Below are 17,002 nucleotides of genomic sequence, written 5' to 3' on the forward strand. Positions count from 1 at the left end.
GTCCGATCTCCACTTTTGTATATTGGGCTTATGATGGCTTGTTTTAGTAGTGCCGGGATCTCTCCTTTGACTAGGGAGGCTAGCCACAACATATGGACTGGGACTGCCAAGACCTCGCTGCATTGTAGGAGTAGGATTGCCGGAACTCAGTCTGGTCCAGCGGCCGAGTTAATCCTGAGCTCCTTTATTGCCTTTTTGATGTCCCCTATTGTCACTTGAATGTCGGTAAGTTAGTTCAGGTTCGTAGTCACCTGGTTGAAAAAGGTTGTGGGATCAAGGATTTCCATCTGTGTCTTTGGTATGCTGAACACACTGTTGTGTTGGCGTGCCAGCATCTGGCAGGTTTCCTGTGGGTCATCTGTTATGGTTCCTTGTTCAGTCACCAGGGGCCCAATCTGTGAATTGGTTTTGAGGAATTTCTTACAGTAGCTGTTGAAAAATTTCGGATTGTGCCTTATATTTTCTATAGCTTGGTATTCCTCTGTTCTTCTCTATCATGTAATCGCAAAGGCAGAGAGACGACTATAATAAATTAAATTTAGCCATGTAAAATCATGATTAAGTAAATATATTGACACCTTGTAAACTCGTTTTACTGTCCCCAAATGTTATCCAGGTATAGTTAAATGAAATCAAGGCAAAAAATAGCGTTTTCCGACTAGCAGTTGAGAAAATTATATTTTGCCCGTGTCTCTTCTGCTTTTGTTTACATTGTAATTCATAGGTTTGTGTCGGCGATGAATGGTGCCGGTGCGTGAAGCCCCAAACTAAGTGAAATGGAAAAGTTACTACGATTAGTGAATTCGAATATCAATGCTCTTGAAAGAGTGTGTGATCAAATGATACTAAAATTGATTGGCTCAGATGTCTGCAGTGAGTACTCATTCCTTCGAGTTTGAAAACATTTTGGTTTGGACTGTGTTTTGTATCAATTATGATCGTACAGTTACAGTAGTCAAAACGGTATATTATTACATCAAATTACTTATTCTATGTCTGCTCGGATAATTTGTCTCGGTTTAAGTGCTTCTTGTAAATGGACGGTCAAGCTGGTAAAACGGGTGGTACTCTGGGTGTTTCTTTTGGGGGACCCAATGTAGTATGTATGTTATGTAGCTATTTGATAAATCATCATCTCATGACCATGTTATTTTGGACAATTTATAGTTTCACCCAACCATATAATTTGATATGTGACTTATATGTTTCTGGTGAGAAATGTTGTGATGTGATCCATCGCAAATGGGTACTTTTGAAGTAATTAAGTATTGAAAGTATGCACTTACGCCTACATCTCCCGAACGATCTGGGGGGACGTGTGGGAAATCGGGGTTTTTGGGTGGGGAAGACTAGTAGATGGAGTAATGTGCATTGCAAAACAGGTATAAAATGAACAAAAACACTTAAAAAATAAAAATATAAAAATTAAAAATCACATTTTAGGGCCGGAGTCCAGCGGTAGACATCTTTGTTTTTACCAACGATGATAAATGTCTCACTATATCTGTTAATTTAGCGAAGTCCACTCCAGCCGCATAAGACTTCCTAACTGTAAACAAACATTACCTCCGTTAGGTTAGTTTAGTTTAGTTTAGTTTATGATTACCAAGTCTTGCGAAAGCAGCTGCCCTAAATCTAGCGCTTCTACTCACAAATACTTACAATCGTTAGTAAACCAACATGGCACCGCATGCTGCAGTACCCGCCAATATGGGATATTTTGTTTTTCTATGGGTTTCTGTAGTCTTCTACATTTTACATCTGTTTCGCAATGCGCACTACTCCATTTATTATTCTTCCCCACCCAAAAACCCCGATTTCCCACATGTCCCCCCAGATCGTTTGGGACATGTAGCCATAAGTGCATAACTTCAATATTTAAAAAAGTACGCATTTGCGACGGAAATGATGTACACCATCATTCATATCACAACATCTCTCACCAGAAACACAAAAGTCACATATCAAATTCTATGGTTGGGGGAAAAAATTGACCGTTATTTTCATGTATCATGCCCAGTATATACTCTAATCATCATTTCAGATTGATACATTTATATTTGATTTATAAAAGATTCAACTTGTTCATAGTAAAACTCTGGTCCATTATTAGCCAGGGATAGATCTGGTATTTCTTAGGAGGACCCAATGTGAATGTACCTATTTATCATATTAGTATGAAATTTATCACGGCTTATACACTTTTATTGTTGCTTCCGACTGATAGATATGTTTTGACTTTATAAGAAAAAAAAAAACGGACAATATGAACATCGTATCGCCCAACCAACGATTTTCTGATGTAGCTTATGTGTTTCTGGTGAGATATGTTGTGTATCGATTGATGGTGTACATAATTTCCGTTGCAAATGTGTAGTTTTCGAGTAATGAATATTTCAGCTTGTACCTACATCTCCTCCCCAACAATCTTGGGGGACCTGTGGGAAATCGGCGTTTTTGGGTGGGGGATTATTAAAACAAGTAACGCGCGTTGCAAAAAAGGTTGGAAATCAAGAAAATCACAAAAAATATGAAAATGTATAAATTACACTTTTGACGGCAGCAGCGAGCATTGTGCTATTGTTGAGCAGCATTGCCACATTTATGATTTATCCGTTACATTTGAGTGTTGCAGTTATTGTTGACCAGCATTGCTACATTTATGATTTATCCGCAACATTTAGCGAAGGCTATCAGAATGGCTGCAATATCAGGCTATTATTGTGGTTTAATTTATGGAAAATATGGTTACGATTTAGTTTATTATCTAATAGTTATAATAGAGAGCTCAAGTTATGTTACTAAGAGTGCTTTCGTGGGGATTGGAGGGGTCTGGGGGGGCAAAGCCCCCAGCTAGGTTAGGTTAGATTGAGGTTAGGTTAGCTGTGCACAAAATCGCAACTCTCGGTCCTCTCGAAGCTTCATGAATTTATTCCCTAATTTAGGGGTTAGCAACTCTTGCACGGGCGGAGTGGGCTTCGCTAAATGTAGCGGATAGAGGGAGAAATTTTGTGAATCTTTGGTAACTCTGCTCAATAATAACATAGCTATGCTCGCATCAGCCGCCGCCATTGCCACCCTCAAAGGTGTAATATATATATTTTCATAAATTCTTTATGTGTTCTTGTTGATTTTAGACCTGTTTTGCAACGCGTATTACTTGATTTAATGCTCCCCACCCAAAAACCCCGATTTCCCACAGGTCCCCCAAGATTGTTGGGGAGATGTAGACATAAGTTGAAAATTTCATTACTTTAAAACTACACATCTCCAATGGAAATGATGTACACCATCAATCAATATGCAACATATCTCACCAGAAACACATGAGCCACATCAGAAAATCGTTGGTTGGGTGAAGTTATAGATTGAAAAAAAAAGGGCATTAGGAAATTGAATATTTTGTAAATTATATCAATCTAATAGATATTTTTGGTAAATTTTTAGAAGTGCACACCTATGCAATATAGCAGTAGAAAATTGAATAATAATTTTGTAAATTACAATATATCAATGTAACATCTTATACTTGACAGAAATCGGTAACAAAAAGTTGCTAAAAGCTATAAAAAAATGTAGACACTTCAACTACTTTGTTTCAGTAGAGGCAGAGGTTGAAGAAATTAAAGTATGATAAATTTGTCTATTCTAACCTAACCTACCTAAACTGTATTTAGATAATTGTGGTCTCTAATTCAGGGTCGTTATTGTCTTCGACCTATGAATCTATCAAAAAGATGACATCTAATGGAGTCGACACAACTTTGTTCATTTCTTCATAGCTTTTAGCATTGTTTTCTGACATTGATTTTTGCCAAGAAAAATATTACATTGAGGTATTACAATTTACAAAATTGATATTTAATTTTCTAATGCTATATTGCATAGGTGTGCACTTCTAAAAACTACCAATATTTTTCGTGGCAGAAATCAATAACTGAAAACATTAAAGGCTATGCACAAACGAATGAAGTAGTGTTGACTCCTTTAGATGGCATCTTTGTTTTGATAAATTTAGAGGTCAAAGATGATGATGACCTTTAGAATTACAGGTATTGTATTACTAAATACAGGTTAGGTTAGAGTAGACAGGTTTATCATACTGTAATTTCTTCTACATCCGCATCTACCTAAACAAAGATGGTGTCTCGAGCAGTCAAAGTGTCTTCGTTTGTGTATAGCTTTTAGCAACTTTTTCCATTATTGATTTTTGCCAAGAATAACTTATATTACAATGATGTATTATTATTTGCAAAATTATTGGTATATGTATGTATTGTTTAATTATCTGTTGCTATATTGTATTGGTGTGCACTTCTGAAAATTTACCTTTTGTTTACTACCTATTCATAAATTAGAATTTTTATAAAGATATATTTGCTGTGGATGTGCTGTGTCTTGCGACACTGCTTCTGACCCAGGGCGGTGGGCAGGGTGCAGGGATGACCCGTCATCCAGGAGGTGCTCAGATGAGAGGGAGGGTGGGAGGGGTGTGGAGTGTATTTAGGGATGAAATGGGTGGGAGTGTTTTTATGCCTCTCCCTTTTTGGCTACCTCCCTTGTAAGGGGGAAAAAGCCTTGGCATATGTATGTATAAAGATATATTTTTCAGTCAGAAAAATAAAAGTATACAAGCCATAATAAATTTTATACTAGCATGATAAATAGGTACAGCAGGTCCTTCCAAGAAACACCCGATCTACCCCAATGGACCAGGGCTTTTGCATAGCTGCAAAGTAGGCAATCATAATTATATTTACTACATATTTATAAATTAAATTATTTATAAAGTAAACACACATGATAGGAGAAACAAGAGGACATGGAACAAAGCTTAAAAAGGACAATTATAGAAGAGACCTGAAAAACAACAGTTTTCCCCACAGAGTGAAATAGTGTAAGCAAAAACAATACAAGAATTTAAGAGCAAACTAGATATAGAGAGATACAAAGACAGGACACCATGAGCTTAGCTCCCCTTAACGTAAAATACAACTAGGTAAATACACACATTCTCTCTCTCCCTCCTCTCCCTCAATATCCCCATCTCCCTCTCTCAATCTCTATCTACAGCTGTATTGAAAGCATATATAGGGGTATGATTATCATAATTTTGTTTACTTATGGTTTTATTTTTTTTAGGTCCATCAGTTGCTTTGACCATAATTGCTCAAAATAATTTGGCAACCCCTATGAACCCATCATCATGCGACCCTATGGCAGAAGGATTTGCCTGGGGTGTTCCCAAGAGCCGTCGATCGCGAGAGAAACGCATGACCCGCAGGTTTGGGTCTGTTAAAGGATATAACAAGATGCTGGTTCCAAAGAAGCTATTGACTTGTGATCACTGCGGTCATGCCCACGAAGCAGGAAGGTTATGCCGTAAGTTATTTTATGTATCTGTGTGATTGCATCCTGTAAAAGATTTTAGCATTACAAGTGATCACAAAGGAAAGCCATGCCAACACGAGATATATTGGTCCATAACTAGGTCAGATGCAAGGGGAGAAAAATATATATATATAAATAAAAAGATAAACATGTGATAAATAATAAACAGATAGATAATAATGAATAAACTAATAGTAATTTGTAATAAATGATAGATAAGTGATAAAAAATAAACATAAGTGATACATATACCACAGCCAACTTACCACCATCCTCAACCTTACCCTGGGTGGTGGTTTCATCACCAAGTCATTGGCCTGGTATGTCAACAACACTGATACAGAGGGTTTAATATGCAGACAACTTGATTCATTGACCATCACCAACACCAAAAACTTTAAGAACGAGTACCACAGGACTCGGTTCTATCCTCCACACTATACATGCATGATATACCCACACCCAATACCTCAGGAATACAAATCACTTATGCAGATGATATAACAATTGTAATACAGACAAAGCTGTAGAAATACTACAACTGTACGTCATCATACTCAACAGCTGGTTCACTACAAATAGACTCAAAATAGCCCCAACCAAATCTGCAACCACACTTACTAATTGGACAGCAGTTCACAAATACAAACCACACCTTTTTATCAACAACACTCATACCACACACACCCCACACCCCCACACACACACACGATTCTTTGCATAACACACAATACATCCATGTAAATCAGACATCACAAACATATGGACAAAATGCACATCTAGACTTAATGTGTTTAAATCAATTGCAGGACCAACATTTGGACAAAAAATGAAACTATCACAACATTATACAAACAATGCATACACTCAGTGATGAATTATGCGAGCCCTGCATGGGCCCCTAATCTCCCTAAAATACATCACAACACCCTACAGACACCATACAACAAATCCTTGAAGACAATTACAGACTGCACAAATACAACACCTACAGACCATTTCCACCATGAAAAGTCCTCAAAGTCAAGAATTGCTTTGACATGAGAAGCACACAAACACTTGCTGCAACTTCCACAAATACAGCACACCCACTACACTACATAGCAGAGCACACACACATCAGAACAACACCCAAATACAATGGTTTCCAACCTTTTCTGGCTTGAGGCACCCTTGCTAACCCTTTCAGAAGTCCCCAGCACCCTTATTAGAAAATCTAAATTCTAGTTTGTTAGTATTTTGTTGATTCAACATCAGTGTAATAAAATTGTCCCTGTACAGCAGTATATCCAATAATTATGAGCTATGTGCAATGTGTGTTAGTCGGCATTGGGTTACCAAAGAGAGAGAGAGTCTAATATGAAAATTATTTTTGCCCTGAATTTTGGCGGCACCCTCAGTTGATCTCGTGGCACAACGGTTGGGAACCACTGCCCAAATACTTAAATCACACACAAATACTCTCTTATCTTACTTCACAACCACCAGACACCAACCTCCAGAAACGTATCCATAATCATATCACTCATTGCTCCATCATATATCTACATACCAATGGCTTTTTTCCCCATACCAGGGAGGTAGCTACTGCTCCATCAACAAACAGAAAGACATTACATTGCTGCATGGCAGACCCCTTGATATCCATCCTTCTGAAGCCTCCCTCCACTGAAAGGACAGAGTCCACCTGGCTGGACTGAAGTATGGCCACCATTCAGCCCTTCTAAGCTACCAGAAGAAGCTGGACGACTGCATCCCAGATAACTATCCAGGATGCAACACTTCATCCCGTGCTGTACAACAGAATTTTCCCACAAATCTCTTTAAGAGTGCATACTCTTAATTAAGAGATTTGTGGGAAAATTCTGTTCCAGCTATGACATTCCTCAGGGAGACTGGAACTGCTTGGCTAGATAGTCTAGGTGATGACAGCAACAACAGTAACAACAATGACAACAACACTCATAATCACATACATATCCCCCATCAAGCCCTCTACATCTCCACTCTTGACAACATCATCTGTTCTCCCTGTCTAACCCCAGGAACCTCTTGGAAAGTGGTTAGATCCCTCAGATCTGACCACCTTCCAGTCATCATCACCGCCAAAATACAATACACCCCAGTTGGCCACAGACACACATACACCAATTACAAAATAGCAAACTGGGAAGCTTTCAGTGAAGAGGGAGAACAAAAACTTGAGACACTGAAGAGTACACCAATCACATAGACACTACTCTGCACACTTTCAATATGATATAAACTGCAGACAAAAACATTCCCAGAAATCGCACAACCCAAAATTTATGTCAGAAATACAAAGCCTCATTAGCAAGAATCAGTACATTGGTAGCCCCTGAGATACTACAAACCCCCACTTGCCCAATGACACCACCTGATGAGCTAGTGGGGGAAAATGTGGAGCAACTCGAGGTGGTTCCAGGAGCAGTTTAGATGCAAAGTATTCACAGTGTAGCGCACGTCCCTGCCAGAATTGCAAGGGCCCTAGCACCACATACCTCTGGCCTGGCGTGCTACCCCATGCTGTTCATGTACTTGCCACTGTGCCCCGCCACTTCTATGATGAAGTGAGTCACCAGCTTGATGACGATATTGCTAAGGGCATAATTGAGGAAATACCCTTGGGAGAACTAAGAGTGGTGTGCATGCATGGTTGTGGTGCCTAAGAGAAATGGAAAATAACACAGAACAGTGGACTCGGAAATTTAACCTCCTGCCTGTGTAAAACCCATCACACCAGATCCTCCTTTGATCTCATCACAAGTGTCTCCAAACGTACACTCACAACAGTGGGAGACATACTCTGGGTACCATCAAATACCCCTCGATAGAGTCAGAAGCTATTATCCCCTGGGGCCGATGCTACTACTACAGGACCCCCATGGGGCACTGCACGACACAGGATGCCTTCACAAAACAGTTTGAAGACATCATTGCCCTTATCCCCAGGAAAATGAAGTTTGTGGATAATACACTTCTATATGACCACAGCATAGCTCAAGCAAGATCTGCTACAGAGGTGCTTAGACACTGGGGTGACGCTGAGGCCCGACAAGTTCAGCTTCTGCTCAGAAATAATGATGATGTGGTTTAATGTCACAGATTCCGCCCATCAGGAGGTTAGGATGGTGTGTCTAGCAGAATACTTTGTAGTATGGAATGCCTTGAACCATGCCCTTGATTCAACTTTGCCAGTGGCAGGGTTCGAACCATCAATCCCTTGACCTTCGCTGCAAGAAACGACACCAAACCCGCTTGGCCAGCAACCTTCCTTTCGAAATAAAATTAATACAATATTGGCCTGATAACTTACCATGTGTCTCATATACATTTATTGCGTAGAAGCACTAGGTATTTTCTTTTAATTATGTATGAACCAAACCCTAAACATGAGTAATCTTTGTAGCCTCAAGTTTCACCGACTGCAAACCTGCAGTCCTACTCTAACTGGGATCAGTCTTTGGGTCCTCCCACAGATCTCTCTAGTAACAAGTTTTGAATCATTGTTTTGTGTTAGTGTGTGACCATTTCCATCAATGAAAGTAATAGAAGGAGAACAGTTGTTGGTTGTCAGTTCTTCATATGTGAAAAGGTGCAAGAAGTATAGTTGTACTTGATAGAGATCATGTACCCAGGCCAAATACAGATTGTCAGGCTTTCAGGGCTGCACCTTCAGATTTAAGCGAGGTTGTTAACAGGTTTTGAAAATAGGCACCTCTGCTCTTCATCATGCTGGACAACTACAGTCAGGTGTATGTCGTTCTCCCCAGCCAACCCCTTTGATACAGTTCTGTAATCTGAATAGAATTGTTCAGGTGTTAGCTAGAATAAAATTATGCCACAGTTTCTAGTCCTGTATAAAGAAGATAATGAAAAATGTTTTCTTCCAGCAAATTGCTATGCAGAGGCCAAAACTCTGACAGAGGCAGTGCAGGAAGCCATGGCCAAGACACAAGGGCTCCATCCCATTGAACACGAAGTCATCCCAGTCTTCAAGGGCGAGAAATTAGACGAAGAGGAAGGATTTTATATGGTAAGTACTCAAGTGTCTATGAGAGAGTATAGGTAATTCACCCTGAGATGGTTTTGCATATTTTGGGACATGAAATTTGAAGTTTGTATACACGTATATCAAAAAGCCCTTTCCTCTTTACAAGAGGGTGGCCAAGTTCAAATATATATCCACCCTTCACCCATTCCACACCCATCCAAGACTCTTGTACCTTCTGTCTTAGCTCCTTGTGGGTGCAAGGTCATCCCTTGTACCCCACCCACTCCTCAGGTCAGAAGCAATGCACCAAAATGCAGCACATCCATAGCAAGGGTTACCAGGCAGTGATCTTTCGCTCCCACTGCTTGCTTCATTATGTAGCAACCCGCCCCTCTCACCATTCAAGAATTTACAGAGCAGACAAGAAATCCCTTCAGGCTGCCTCAATTTCTCGTTCATTCGCAACCACTCTTCACTCGTACCTGTCCCTTCTCTTCCATGCTTGCCTCCGATGCCTCGTTCACCCCATCCATTCAGGTCATTCCCTGTCTTCCCCTCAGTTTTACTCCATCTGCCTTCCGTTCTGCCTTCGTTAAAACCCAAGTTTCTGCTCCATATAATGTTGTTGACACAATCACTCCTTTGTATAGTCTTCTCTTTGCATTCATCCCCAAATACCTATTTCTCATGACACATTTTCATTACCTGAAGACTTTTACTTGCTTCCCCTAATCTGTAATTCACCTCCACCCTCAACTCCTCCATTCCCTGCCACATGTGACCCTAAATACTTGAAGCTCTCCACTTCCTCCAACCTCCTTCATTTTAAACATTCCTCCAACTCTTTGCCACCATCTTCTCTTGTACGTTTCATTTTATATAAGAACTTAAGAACATAAGAGTGGAGGAGACTGCAAGAGACCATAAGGCCTATACTAGGCAGTTCCATGTCCTTTACCAGCTGTTATCCCCGTCTTCTCTTACAACAACCAATTATTTCAGCACTCGCTACTTAATTACTAAGTCTGTTCCATTCGTTAACCACTGTTTATAAACCAATTCTTGTCCGTTTCCTTCATAAATCTAACTTTATTCAATTTAATCCATTCCTACGAGTCCTGCCCTGCTGTCTTAATATGATAACCTTGCCTGCATCACCCTTGTGAAAGCCCTTGATCTATTTGAATACCTCTATTAGATTACCCCACACTCTTCATCTTTCCAGGGAGGTTAAGCTGCTAAGGCCTTTGTATAGTAAATTTTTTAGTCCCTTGTATCATTTTGGTTATTCTCCCATGTACTGATTCAAGTGAATTATCCATTCTATAGGATGAAGATCAAAACTGTACCACAACACACTCAAACACACCACCTCGCCTATCCCTCACAACATAAGACCAAATTCAGTCACTTAGCACCAAGATCAGTAATAAAATACATACATACGTATACCAAGGATTTTTCCCCCTTACAAGGGAGGTAGCCAAAAAGGAAAAGGCATAAAATCATTCCCATACATTCCATCCCTGAATACACTCCACACCCCTCCACCCTCCCTCTCATCTTAGCACCTCCTGGATGACGGGTCATCCCTGCACCTTGTCCACTGCCCTGGGTCAGAAGCAGTGTCGCAAGACACCACATCCACAGCAAGGCCGCTTCATTAAATCTGTGACCCCCCCTCTCTGTCCCCCCCATTGCATAAAGGAGAAGACTGGGAGAAATCCCTTTGGGCTGCATCAAAATTTGCTCACACATACTACCTCACCCCCCATCCCCCGCCCATTCCACCTCATGCATCACAACATCATCCATATACAGGTAGTCGTCGACTTACGACTGATCGACTTTACGACCACGAGATGGTGCAATAATATCTAACATTTAATAGAGTAATAGAATTGCAATGTTATGCCTGGCAGTGCAGTACATTACTCCGCACGCTGCGAGACGCGAGTACGATAGTTTTGGCAGGCTGCCGGCAGCGTCAGCATCCCAGCCAGCTAAATATTCTTTCATTTTGTTTGTTTGAAGTAAAATGTTTCCTAATTTTGCATAGCATTTTGTATTTTTGTATGTTTTGCAATTAATGAAATATAACAAACTTTTTATGCCTAGGCTAGTTTGTTGTCGATAACTATGTTCGGTACAGTACTAACGAAAAGAATGTGTTTTGTTGAAATAAAAAAAAATCCTAATTTTGCCTTACATTTTGTATTTTTATGTTTTGCAATTAATAAAATGTAACAGTATTTTTTTATGCCTAGTCTGTTGTCGGTGACAAAATGTTTGGCACAGCATTTTGTAATTTTATGTTTTGCGATTAATGAAATGTAACAGTAAACTTTGTTTATGCCTAGTCTGTTGTCGATAATATTTTCGGTACAGTACGTAAACGAAAAGAATGTGTTTCGAAATATTTTTTTCCTAATTTTGCTTTACAGTGATTTTAATGTAACTAACAAAAAAGGATTTGTAGGTCAAAGATGACAGGACTTTATTCAGTGTGCGTAGGCCTAGGCTACGTTTCCTAACGAAAATGATAAAAAGTTAATGAATATTAAACAACGTAGCTCAAAGATAATAAGATTTTATTCCGTATGCATACGTTTCCTAAAGAAAGTCTGATGGTAAAATAATACAAAGGTTAACAAATACAGTATTAAATATCATAGGTCAAAGATGATAGGATTTTATTCAATATGCTTAGGCCTAGGCTACGTTTCCCAAAGAAAATCAGATGAAATTATAAGAAGGTTAAAAATACTATACAACATAGTTCAAAGATGCTAAGATTATTTCAGTATGCTAAATATACAATATATGTATATATAATATAAAGGGTAATATATACTGTATATATATAGACCGACTTGCGTCCAGATCGACTTAAGACCTGTCTGTCGGAACCAAACTTGGTCGTAAGTCGACGACTACCTGTACAACCATTCTCCATTCACCCGTCTTTTGTCCTCTCCCGTCCCTCCTCAACAGACATTCCCCTCTTCCCCAAAGCCCCCTTCACCCCATCCATCCACCTCATCCTAGGACGGCCCTTCATGTTCAATCCCTCCACATCTGCCTTCCATACCTCTTTTACTAGTCTTTCTTCACTCATTCTTTCCATGTGTCCAAACCATCCTAATACTCTTTCATCAACCCTATCTCCCAACCCCCTTTCCACCACTGTTGTCCTCCTCACCTCCTCATTTCTCACTCTATCCAGCCTAGTAACCCCCATCATACTTCTCAGACACCTCATTTCAAACACATTCAAACTCCTTCTCTTCCTCTCTTATGTTCCATGTTTCTGCCCCATACAGTGCTGTTGGCACAATCACCCCTTTATATAGTCTCCTCTTAGTATCCATCCCCAAATGTCAATCCCTCATTACACTTTTTAATCCACCAAGGCATTTACTCGCTTCTCTCAATCTACTTTCTACCTCCACCTTCACCCCACCTTTTCCTGCCACATTTGCACCCAAGTATCTAAAACTATCCACCTCCTCCAGTCGCTCTCCCTTAATGCTCACTTCCAGTCTACTGCCACTTTCACCCCTTGTACATCTCATCACCTTACTTTTACCCACATTTATCTTCAGCTTTCTTCTATCACACACCGTCACCAACTTCCTCAATCCCTCCTCCGATCCTGCCACAAGCGCAGTGTCAACCGCAAACAATCGCTGGCTCACCTCCCACTTTTCTCCATTTTCTTTAACCATCTCCAATCCCTGACCCACTACCCTTGCATTTACCTCTCGCACTACCCTATCCATGTAAGTTGAACAGCCAGGGTGACATAACGCATCCTTGACGAAGTCCCACCTTTACCTCGAACCACTCACTCTCTCCATTTCTAATCCTGACACAGGCTCTACTACTCTCATAAAAACTCTTGACAGCTCCTAGAAGCTTTCCTCCTATCCCGTATATCCTCAAAACCTCCCACAGTGCCTTTCTGTCTACCCTGTCGTAAGCCTTTTCCAGATCCATAAAGGCTCAAAAAACATCCTTCCCCTTTCCTATAGCTTTCTCACATATCTGTCTTACCACAAAAATCTGATCTACACAACCTCTACCCGTCCTAAATCAACACTGTTCCTCACCAATTACTCCTTCTGTTCCTCTCCTAATCCTCTCAATCAAGATCCTCCCATAAGCCTTCCCAACTACACTCAATAAATGAACAAGAAAAATTGGCAATCCTCTTAACACAATCATAAAATAAACACCAAGAAATTGTACAAGACACTCAACAGCATTACACTATCCAATAGTAACAACACATTCTCACAACTATAACCACAACAAGTCAACTTACTTTTAAACATATAACATGCAAATACTCCTAAATCATTTTGCATAAATAAGCTATCTCATCCCTCACCTTAGTAACTGATGCATCATCTGATGTAAGAAAGAATCTTCCCCTACACACCCTTCGTAGGCAGCCAGACAAATCAAATCATCCATAACCTTGTGCACTCGTATGCTTGTCCTAACAACTTAATTAACATCCACCTAAAACACTTCAGACCACATGGAATGCATGTACTCGCCAACATTGCAAACTACAGCTAGTCACGCAACAACATACCCAACATCTGGAAGCATGTAAAATCCAGTTGTTATAATCAGTTTACAATTGTCTTTGGTGTTTTCTTTCATCCTCGTATCACTTCTGTCCCTAACACAATAATGTCTATTTGTATTTCTATGTTGGTTCCAGCCATATGTGAGAGCCTGACAATCTCCTTACAAATGTTGGCACATCACTAAATCCAATAAAGCCATCAGCTGGCTTGACACACTTGGGCCACATTGTCTTCCAGCATCCATTTATTGTTTTTTCTGTCACCTTCCATGCTGCATTGATATTGTCAGTGGCCTTTTTGATATTATAATTGGCCTGGAACTACTTGACTGTGGCCTTGTCTGGGCCATCAGTCATGTTAATTGGCAATCACACCTTGGTCCGTGGGCTGGATGAGTTCTATTGCGTTTTTGGGCAGAAACATCACCTGTATGTTGTCTGCCCAATCTTCCATGGTTGTTAGATGGCTTGGGGTTTTGTCAACCAGCAGGAGGAAAGAGTTCGCAATGTTTTCTTTGGCAGCATAGTCATGCAGTGCAGGGAACAAATCTGCAACATAATGCTGGTTCATGGAAGACATCATCCAGGCCTTCTTGTTGGATCTATATATCACTGGGAGCTATTCTTCCACATAGCCCTTAAGTGTCCATTGGGTTTTCAGAGCGGTTGATCAGTAAAGGCTTCAGCTTCAGGTCCCCAGCTGCAGTACCACCCAGCACCAGGGTTAATCTGTCTGGATGCTTTAAATCCTGGCATTGTTTTCTCCTCCTTAGCAATAAAGGTTGTGGACAACATTTTCTTCTAATACAGGCCTGTTTCGTCATAGTTTGTCACCTATTTGGCACTGTAGCCACACTCTTCAATGTGTTTTTTAGTGTTGGCATGAATGCTGCAGCAGCTTATCAGAACTTGCTGCCTCACCAGTCATCTTGATGTTGTGTAGGGCTTTCAAACGGTCGAACTAACCCTTACTGGCACTGAAAGTTGACTCATCCTTAACTTTATGTCCCTCCATACATAGATCATTATAAATCAAGAGGGCTTTTGTTGTCACAAGGGAGGTATAAAGAGAATTGCTGCAGCAAGACAGGTCATTAATCCGTAGCCTTAAAAGTCTCTCCATTTCCTCCATTACTGGTTCCCTATGCCTTGTCAACATCTTTGCCGTTAATGTAGAAGCTGTTTCACCAGCTTTCTTTACAGCATCTCCTTGTTTGATTATTGTGGAGACAGTTGGTTGAGGTAACTGCATGATTCTGGCAATGGAGTTAGCCCCTTCACCTCCCTCGTGGTGCTTAACAATTTCAAGCTTTTTCTCAGATAAACTCTTCCTCTGTCTTTTGGGCTTTATCTCACTTGCAGTTGTTGTAGACTGCTTAGAAGCCATAATGTTATTTATTACTCTCGTAAAAGCAACAGTGAATGTGAAATAGTAGCACAAAATGCAGACACTGATACACAGGTCAAGGGAGTAAACAACTGAATAAAGAGCGGGAACGAGTTTCGATGGGTAGCCAATGGAGTGTGAGTGGCACTGTGATTGTGGTGCATTTGTTTAGGGTTTGGTGATTGTATAATCGAGTGCCTACATTGAAAAACGAGCGAGTGGTATTTATTCAAAAGGATCATATAAACAAAATATCAGACATCAAGCCATCAAGTAGCGAGTGAAATCTGTATATATATTAGAGGATTGTATCAGCAATTGTGAACAAGTAATTTGATTAGAGAAATTATTATTGGGGCCAAATAAAATAGATAAGGAACAAAAACAAAAATGAAAACAAGTTAGTATGAACAGTTACTTGTACACATGTAGTGAAGAGCTGTGGTTGATGTGTCCTCTTTTAATTTTCGGACATTCTTACTCCAGAGTCTGTACAAGATCATTTTTTTTATGATTAACAACTATTACGATTTATCCTCAGATTTTAAGCTAACTTCTGTTAGAAATTTCAAATGGAAGATTGTTCTACATTTATGTATTTTACAGGATTCATATATTGAGGAAAATTGTATTTATGTATATTTCTTTCTTTCTTTTTCTTAGGGTAAACGCATTGTTGAAGTGGAGAAACCAAGGCCAAAATGGTTTTCACAGAATTTGATCAAACGGTCAACAGTTACAACATCCTCAGATACAGCCTTGGCCAAACCAACCAACCTTGCATAGAAACAATGTAATCTTGAACAATTGGAATGTTATCTGTATATGCTAGTAGGGGTCTTCCCAAACCAGTCCATAACCAGTTACTCTTAACCCCTTGAGTACCAGATGTGTGTTTTGTGACACCTGCGTGTCACGGCTGAGTGCACCCGCCAAGAACCGAGCGTGCTCCCCGTGACACGCACGTGTCACAGTTATAAGCTGTGTGTATTGAGGGCTCTCAAGGCCTCGGTTTCTGGGTTATTTCTACCCACATGGTGGCAAGTGTCTGTGTTTACAAACATAAGGCTCCAGCCATTCGTGGGACAGTTTGAAACATTTTTGTACACAAGGTTGACGGGTGGGTAACGAAGGGGTTAACATGGACTAATTCAAGAATTGAAAATGGAGTGTGTGAATTACAGAACAAGTTGGACTGTATAATGTAATGCTAAGAAATTTCTTAGATTTTGTAAATAAAAGTTGTTGTTGAGTATAGTTGTATATTTATTGTAGCCTAGATAATGAAAAGGTGTGATTCTCCAGAAAAACCAAAAACAAGGCCATGAGCCCTAGTGCTGCAAGTCGCTTAGTTGTTGTTCTGAGTAATCTAGAGGAATCTTCTAACAAACTGGGCTTTTGCTCTCAATGCTACCAGTCGCTAAACCTGTGGCTAATGCTTAGGGAATTGCAACAAAGGTGAAGCCAATAAGATACTGTTAAAGAATAATAAAACTCCTATGCCTGTTTTTAAGTCTCCTTTTCTGATGTATATATTTGTATGACAGTCGAGCACAGGACTCGAACCTACCGCTCCGCCACCAGTGAGACAACTGGGTGATGTCTTTAA

The 17,002-nt window shown here is 40.0% G+C and overlaps 1 protein-coding gene across 1 annotated transcript; it reads left to right on the forward strand.

Moving 5' to 3' along the window:
* The first annotated feature begins 703 nt into the window (after positions 1 to 703).
* On the forward strand, positions 704 to 16,648 carry mRpL32 (mitochondrial ribosomal protein L32). The gene is made up of 4 exons (XM_076190518.1): positions 704 to 873; positions 5,143 to 5,382; positions 9,306 to 9,448; positions 16,057 to 16,648. The coding sequence occupies exons 1-4, from the start codon at positions 777 to 779 to the stop codon at positions 16,177 to 16,179; spliced, it is 603 nt and encodes a 200-aa protein (XP_076046633.1). The 5' UTR covers positions 704 to 776; the 3' UTR covers positions 16,180 to 16,648.
* Positions 16,649 to 17,002: the final 354 nt, after the last annotated feature.

Source organism: Oratosquilla oratoria, chromosome 9 (assembly GCF_046742065.1).
Source record: "Oratosquilla oratoria isolate Oo_2021 chromosome 9, ASM4674206v1, whole genome shotgun sequence".
Lineage (NCBI taxonomy): Eukaryota > Metazoa > Arthropoda > Malacostraca > Stomatopoda > Squillidae > Oratosquilla > Oratosquilla oratoria.